General features: G+C 46.1%; 1 protein-coding gene across 2 annotated transcripts in view; it reads right to left on the bottom strand.

The window, feature by feature from the left end:
• The window catches only part of Rif1 (replication timing regulatory factor 1), a 52,115-nt gene extending 47,026 nt beyond the window's left edge, over positions 1-5,089 (bottom strand). Inside the window, exons 1-4 of one of the 2 annotated variants that reach the window (XM_026778382.1) lie at positions 5,030-5,089; positions 4,716-4,829; positions 3,243-3,321; positions 1,302-1,398 (exon numbers count right to left, since the gene is read on the bottom strand). In XM_026778382.1, the coding sequence (XP_026634183.1) occupies positions 1,302-1,398; positions 3,243-3,321; positions 4,716-4,819 (280 nt within the window). In that variant the 5' untranslated portion in view covers positions 4,820-4,829; positions 5,030-5,089. Of the gene's footprint in view, positions 1-1,301; positions 1,399-3,242; positions 3,322-4,715; positions 4,830-4,943 lie in introns of both variants that reach the window. The other variant, XM_026778379.1, reaches the window with a different exon arrangement.
• Between the last annotated feature and the right edge of the window lie 3,365 nt (positions 5,090-8,454).

The following is an 8,454-nucleotide window of genomic DNA, read 5'->3' as shown; positions in this document are numbered from 1 at the left end:
TGTAGACCAGGCTGATCTCGAACTCACAGAGATCCGCCTGCCTCTGCCTCCCGAGTGCTGGGATTAAAGGCGTGAGAAATCCCAATTTCTTATATGTGTGACATGATGATCGGACAATCTGCAGAGACAGATATCACAATTCTTGTCAAAATACAAAATCCTGACTAAAGCAGAAGACGGTAAAGAAAACAGATAGTAGCAGACTGCAAACCTTTTATCTCACACAACTCAATTAACTACTGTCATCTTCGGATGCTAACAAGTCTCATGCAAGAGAAAAAACTGCAACACTTCACTGAGGGGAAAATAATAATTTCACGATATCCTTATTGCCCACCTCTCAATTCTTAACATGCAAGCTATAGGTTTCCTTTCCAATTGCAGACTATAAAGCAATAGAATTACTTAAAACCTGGAAAATATCAAGCTCTATACTTTCAATACCACTTCCAAACTAACATTTACCATAGTATACAAGACCTCTTCATCTCATTAAGTTCCTTAGGAAATATGCCTGTCACATGAATCAGATAAATTACTGTTAACTTCAAATTTAAAAAATATATTCTATCTGGGTGGTGATGGCGCACAACTTTAATCCCAGCACTCAGGAGTGGAGTTCAAGGCCAGCCTGGTCCGGAGAGCAAGTTCTAGGACATCCAGAGCTATGTAACATAAGGAATAAGGAGACTCTTTCGAAAAACCAAAAAGGGGAAAAATTATATGTGTATATGTATGTATGTATGTATATATATATATATATATACACACACACACACACAATTTTTGTAGAATATGTATGTAATTTTAAATATTTAATTTTAGCCAGGCGGTGGTGGCGCAGGCCTTTAATCCCAGCACCCAGGAGACAGAAGCAGGCTGATCTCCGTGAGTTCAAGGCCAGCCTGGTCTAGAAGAGCTACAGGAACCAAAAAGCTACAGAGAAGCCCTGTCTCAAAAATCCAAAAAAATAAATAAATATTTAATTTTTAGTAGGGGTGTGTGTGTGTGTCCTACTAAAAAACAGTTTGGGACCAATCCAAGACTAAGCCTGAAAGGCCCTTGTCATTAAGCATAATGATAATAAATTCAATCCCAGAACTCCCTTGGTAGATGAACTACTCCAAGTTGCTCTCTGACCTTGAGTGTAGGTGCACACACACACACACACCAAGTAAATACCTTCCTAAATGGGGAAAAACTACAAATTGTAAAACTAATCCATAAATAACAGTACTTTAACTGCATTAAACTATACTTTAAACTTAACAGATATCAATAGCTATAATCATTTTACCTACCTGATAATCCTGAGGTAATTTTGGGATTATATAAGCAAAATCCCAAGGCTTGTAGAGCAGCACTACTCAATTCTGAGTTCTGGCTGGAAATGTGAGCCTACAAAATCAAAATAACACTCACAGCAGAGAAACCGTTTCTAGAATCAAATCCAACTACAACCCAAATTCAATGCATTTTAATCCAATCAATCAGGCAACCTTTTGGGAGTAAGTGAAAACAGGCAACGTCTGGCAAAGGAGAAGGAACTAGAAAAGATCTACTGGAAGGGGTTGGAAAGATGATAGCTCAGCAGTTACTCTGGTAGAATGTCTTGATTTGGATCCCAGTGCCCACATGGCAGCTCACAACCTGCCTGTTAACTCCAATTCATGGGGTTCTGACACCCTCTTCTGGCTTCTATGGTCAAAGCACAGGTACACAGACATACATGCAGGTATTAAAATTTTTTAAATCAACTTAAAGAACATTTTTTAAAAAAAGATAAATGACATCTCATGCAAAAACAAAGAAAAGGCCAACAAATGAAAGATGTTAAAATTATTAGACAGGAAACAAATGGGGGCATATCTCCACAATGAGTAAGCGAAGTCTCAAATGAAAAGTTGCCATCCTAGGTTTAGAATGGAGCAATGCCTTCTTCCTCTAAGACTAGGAAAGGGAAGCAGTTGCAGTGTAGCAATTCCAAAGTATCTACTATATATCAGGCATTTTATCTCAATCCTAAAATTAAAAAAAAAATAAAGAAATTTGGGGCTGGGGATGTACTTTTCAGTTGGTATAGTACTCGTCTAGCATGCATGAAGCCCTGGGATCAATCCCCGGCACTGCATAAATGCAAAGTGGTGGCACGTGCCTGTAATCCCAGACTGGGGGGGCAGGAGGATCAGAAGTTCAAGGTCATCCTCAGCTATATAGAAGTCCAAGGCAAGCCTGGACTAGAGACCCTGTCAAAAAAAATAGTAATAATTTCAATGAGGTTGGGATATTTAATTTAATATTTTCATTCTAAAAACAAAGTATTTGTTGAAAAATGTTGATGGCACATCATGAAGTCACTAAGTGGTGGAGAGGCTAAGACTAACGACTGCCCGATAGTAACTATGACCATTAAATAAAAGGAGCAAGCCAACTATAATTTTAACAATTTTTCAAGCAGGTATAATTATCAAAAATTGAACATGGATGAAAACAAATTAACATGTACTGTGGGTTTTGCTAGTCCCAGCCTATAATCCTTATATTTGAGCGGCAGAGGCAGGAGGATTGTCACCTAACTACCTGGCTTAAGGTCACACGGCTTTACTGGAAAAATGTCCCAAAAACTCCCTCGCTCCACCAAAAACATGTATAATTGTCATTTTAAGATAACATACTTGAGCCGGGCGATGGTGGCGCACGCTTTTAATCCCAGCACTCGGGAGGCAGAGGCAGGCGGATCTCTGTGAGTTCGAGACCAGCCTGGTCTACAGAGCTAGTTCCAGGACAGGCTCCAAAGCCAGAGAAACACTGTCTCGAAAAAACAAAAAGAAAAAAAAAAAGATAACATACTTGTATACTTGCAAAAAGCAAACAGATTTTATCTGTGACAATTGTTTTAGGCTTTGAATTAAGGCAGTCCTGAAGACTTCAGCAAACAAACCAGTTTCCTGACCTGCTGCGGGTATAGCTTGATGGTACATAGAAAGCACTTCACTAGCATGCCAGAGGCCCTAAAGTATGGAAATTAAAGTGAGAGAACACAGAAGGTAATTAACAGTACCTGGTGAACCATACTTAATAAAAAAAGAGAGAGCAATCCTGTTAATATAACCGCTGCTATGGTGTATTCGGGGTTAAAAATGCACTGGGTGATGCTAGAGCCCAAGTGAAGAATCATTTACTGGAAAGACAGTTAGGAGTTGCACCTGGAATCCCAAAGATTCAAAAAAATAAACACAGACCTTTAAAACTGTATAGAGCCGAGGAAGATTTTTCTCAATTTCTGCAATGACTTCTTTTCCTTCTTGTCCAGTCATACGACTTTAAAAGGAAACAGAACACAAGCTTAGGCAAAAAGGACAAACAGAAAAGTACTGTAATCACTTCTAAGAATTACTTTCAGAAGCCCGCAGTGGTGTGCACGCCTTTAATCTCAGCACTAGGGTGGCAGAGGCAGGCGGATCTCTGTAAGTTCGAGACCAGCCTGGTCTACAAGAGCTAGTTCCAGGACAGGCTCCAAAGCTATAGAGAAACCCTGTCTCGAAAAACCAAAAAAGAAAATAGGTAGGTAGGTAGGTAGGTAGGTAGGTAGGTAGGTAGGTAGGTAGGAAGGAAGGAAGGAACTTTACCACTCTGGCAGAGGGCCCACGTTCAATTCCTAGCACCTGTCAGGTGGCTCACAACCACCTGTAGCTCAAGTTCCAGAGTCACTCAACACTAGTATCCAATATTAAGAACTTTTAAGTTTCTGAAGATTGCTTTCAAGCCCTTGGAAAAAAATCAATTCCTTAAAAATGCTTTAGAGTCTATAGAAAGCATACTGTAAACTGATCAAAAATAAACGGTAACTTGATCCAGGCGGTGGTGGCGCACACTTTTAATCCCAGCACTCGGGAGGCAGAGGCAGGCGGATCTCTGAGTTCGAGGCCAGCCTGGTCTACAGGAGTTAGTTCCAGGACAGGAACCAAAAGCTACGGAGAAACTGTCTCGAAAAACCAAAAAGAACGAATGAGCAATAACTTGCACAATTTATTCAATTTTTGACTCTTTTAGAAAAGAAAATGACTATCCCTTTCCCTAGTCACATATTTTCTAATTTTATGGTCATTTGCAAAATCTTTGAAAATCTCTGTAGTCTTTTAAATAAAGTAAAAACCAGGTTCCTGGCTCTATGGGGAGGGGGTAAGTAGACGGGCAGAGATGGCGCTTGCCTTTTATCCCTGCAGTCGGAGGCAGAGGCAGGAGGATCTCAGAGTTCGAGGCCACCAGGTCCCCGGGACAGCCTAGGCTATGACACAGGAGAACCCTGTCTAAAAGGGGGGGGGGCAGGCTCGCGCACCTACACCCTCAACCCCGAGAAGGCGTCCGCAGGATCTTAACTTGGGGGCGAGCGGGGACCCCATGCCCCTAACTACAGCAAACCATCCCGGACCGCCGCCAACTTTCGCACCGCGTCCGGGACTCGCCGGGAGAAGCGCGGCTCTCTTCAAATTCCTTCCCAGCTCAAACTTTTCCTCAAAGCTCCCGCTTGCCAGCCAAACAAACAAAACAAAACAAAACAAAAAAGCACCTCCCCAAGAAGCCCTGAAGCGCCGCCGCTGCGCCCCGCATCGTCACCTGGCAGGCATGGCCCGGGGCGCCCCGCACTACCCACTCGCGTCCCCTACGGCTCCCCGCGTCCCCCGCCCCGGCTCGGTCTCCCCGAGCGGCCTCACCTGGTCAGAGTTAGGTAGGCGTCCGTCTGCTCGCCGGGAGACGCCGAGGGGTCCTCCCAAGTCTCCAGGAGCGGCTCCAGGGGGCTGCGACCCGCGGCCGTCATCTCGGCCACCCTGAAGCGAGGCCGGAAGACACCGGTGACCGGTGGCACGGCTCGCGCGGCGCCCTCACCTGCACGCCGGGCCGCGCGCTCGCAAGGCCGCCCTCCCGCTCGTCCGCCCGCCTACCCGCTTCCCGCCGCCGCTTCTCTCAGAACGGCGCGGCCGCGAGGGGGCAGAGGCAGCGCCGGCCGAGCCTCCCTCCCGCGCCTCACCCCACGCGGGAAGTCCGCTCCGCCGCTCTCCGCCCAGGGCCGCCGTCCGCTCCCGGCTCGCGCTATTTACTCACGCGTGCCGCCCGCTCCTCCACGACCAAGATGGCGGCGGGGGGCGGGCCCACAGCGGCGCGCGGGAGCCGGGCAGGCCTGGCGGGAGAGGCTCGAGCCAATCCAACGGGCGGCGGCGGCGCGCCGGGCTGCTCGATGGCCTGCCGCCCGCCCCCGCCCCCTGGGTCACCTTCGGGGAGGGGGGAGTAGCCCCGGGGGCGGGGGCTAGAAATCGGGGTGGGTGGGGACGCTCGACTCCACCTGATCCAATCCTGGGCTCCTCCGCCGACCAAGTTTGCAAACTCCCTAGGACGGTGCTTTCTAGAATGAGCGAGCCAATTTGATTGAAAAGTCGATGGCAGGCTGTTTGGCTTGTTGTTGTTGTTGTTGGGTTTTTTGTTTCCTGGGGGTCCAATTCTGAGCCTCGCGCCTTGAAACCCCAGCTATTTCTAAGCCACACGCCCGAGCCCTAAGGGTAAGTCACGGGCACACCTCCAGCGAGCCTACTTGGAAGCTTTGGGCAGCGAGCTCAGCAGATTGATAACAGCTCAGTTTTTTTTTTCCTCTAGCACCTTTCTCTGCAAAGAAGCAGGGGGGGGGGGGAGGCCAATGTCGTTCACAACAAAGGCCTGGAGAAGGGCGGTATTGAAGTGCAGATTTCAGAATACCGCCCTTCGGCCTTGGGATTCCTCAGATTCAGGCCGCTGCCTAGAATCTTCCTTCGGTTTGACCCCAGGTGTGGAGGGTGAGCTTCTCTCGGCTTTCCACAGGTATAGGGGAAACTGCACTACAGAACGGTTTTTCTCATGAAAAGCCTTCCGCGTGCCTCTAAACACGCTCCACACCAGGCAGAGTTGTCTCAACTAAATGCCCAGAAGGTCCAGGAAGCAGGACCTTGCAGGACCTTGGCTCGTGCCTTTACTCCCTCCTCCCAAGATGGAGTACGCCGAGACGGGCAGATGAGTTCAAGGCCCCCTGGTCAACATGGAGAGTTCCAGGCCAACTAGGGCTATAGAATGAAACTTTGTCTCAAAAAGAAAAAAAAAACTTAAAACAACAAAAAAATGCTAAGCCAGTCCAGGCCGAGTTCGGTAAGCAGAATACTAGCCTAGCATACACGAAGCACGCGGGGTTCCAACTTCGACACAGTTGTCAACAATCCACCAAAACTTTTTTTTTCCTCGTAAAGAACCCTTATTTTTAGAAAGATTCCTTTTCAAGAATTATGGTCCTTTAAACATGGTGGTACACCCCTCTATCCCAGCATTCAGGAGGCTGAAGTCGACAAGATTCACAGTTCCAACTCAAACTGACCTAGTCACAAAAGCAAAAAAAAAAAAAAAAAGAAAAAAAGAAAAATACACTGAGTGCTCAGCCCGGTTTAGGAGGATTTGAAACCCACCCTTGAGATGAAATCCTTCCCTCATTTACACTTTTACCACCCACATTCCTTCCATAGAAATTTAAATTCTGCTGCTGCCACGCTAAAATTTACCAAGACCCTCCAGGCTCTGGCTCCCCGTGCTGGGATCAAAGGCGTGCACCACCACACCTGATCTCCTAAAATGACTTTAATTTTGTGCGGTCTGGTCGCGGACATATGCAGCAGAACTATTGAGAAGTGTTGAATTTAAGTAGAGTGAGATCCAGCTAATCTCACAATCCAAACAATCTCAGTGGGGTCCCAGCTCTGCTCTTTGGTGTCGTTTTTCTGTTTGATATAAAAAGCTTAAAGATTGGCCAGGCGGTGGTGGCGCACGCCTTTAATCCCAGCACTCGGGAGGCAGAGGCGGGCGGATCTCTGTGAGTTCAAGGCCAGCCTGGTTCCAGGACAGGCTCCGAAGCTACAGAGAAACCCTGTCTTGGAAAAAAAAAAAAACACCTCGGCGCATGGACTCTTCCACACAGCTTCTGAAATGCTGGCTACCTCCAAGCTTCTCTTTTCTAGAAAACCTAGTCAACACAAATCTGTAATCCCAACACTTACAAGTCTGAGGCAGTAGAATGGCTGTGAGTTCCAGACCCACCTGGGATGTATAATGAATACCACGCCAGTCAGAGCTATGAAGAAAGACCGTTCCTGTCTCCACAAAACAAGCCAGGTGTGGTGGTGCACGCATTTAATCCCAGCACTTGGGAGGCAGAGGCAGGTGGATCTCTGAGTTCAAAGGCCAGCCTGATGATAAACACAGCAAGTTCCAGAATAGCCATAGCTACATAGAAAGAGCCTGTTTAAAAATTAAAAATGTTATACTTTTATATATATACATAAATATAAAAATTAAAATATATTTATGTAAAAACTATATAATGCATCTATTAATATCTATATGTTTACATATACATGTATCTTTCAGAAAAGTCAGGCATAGGGGAGGGTCATGCGCTTGGGAAGTGGAAGCAGAAGGATCAGGAATTCATCCTCAACTAAACAGTATGCTAGGAAAGAATTCACCTATGCATAACAGAATTTTTTTTTTAATTTTTTCGTTCTTTTTGTTGGGGGGGGGGGGACAGAGCTGAGCCTGGATTTCATGGCATAGCTTTTGCTGGCCTAGAGCTTAAACTCATAGTAGTCTGTTTGCTTCTGCCTCCTAAATGCTGGGATTAAAAGCATGTGCCCCCACACTCAGCTTTTCCTAACTTGTTAACGTGTGTGTGTGTGTGTGTGTGTGTGTGTGTGTGTGTGTGTGTATTTGAAAGAGAAATGTAAGTCAGACAGTTTGAGGAAGATGGTTCTCTCCACCATGCGAGCTCCAGGCCTCCAACCCAGATTGTTAAGCTTGCTAATAAACACTTTTACTTGATGAGCCAACTCACCAACCCCCTTTTTCTGTATCTTAAATGTATTGGGGTGGGGGGGATTTGGAATCTCGAGAGCTACAAAAATAATCGGAACTGACAATCTTGAGAAGAGGAAAAGCTGTTTTATTAGGTGTTGGGCCTTCTGAAAGAACAAACTTAAGAGAATGAACTTAAGTCCTCATCCCTAGGAAAGTGAACGGGTAATATTAAACATTGTTTTGATGGGGTCTCATCAAGTATCCTGGGCTAGCCTCAATCTCCTGCCTCCATCTCTTGAGCGCTAGAATTACAGATCCTTGCCACTGTGTCAGGGGTCAATCTTTTTTGATTGTCAGATTAAGAGTATTTTTCTTGGGCTGGAAGGTAGCTCCATGGATAAAGTGCTATCTATAATCGTGAGAACTGGAGTTCAGATCTGGGTGGAGTGGCATATATCCATTATAGCAGTGGGTGGGGGCAGGAATGAGCTATTTGTCTGTGATTCTAGTGGAAGTAGAGGCAGGAGAATCAGGTGTTCAAGGCCATCCTGGTACATACTTGGTTCTAGAACAGCCTGAGCCATCTGAGAC

The sequence above is a fragment of the Microtus ochrogaster genome, chromosome 4, assembly GCF_000317375.1.
Source record: "Microtus ochrogaster isolate Prairie Vole_2 chromosome 4, MicOch1.0, whole genome shotgun sequence".
Lineage (NCBI taxonomy): Eukaryota > Metazoa > Chordata > Mammalia > Rodentia > Cricetidae > Microtus > Microtus ochrogaster.
The sequence above is the reverse complement of the archived record's forward strand: the minus strand, read 5'-3'. Positions and strand labels throughout refer to the sequence as shown.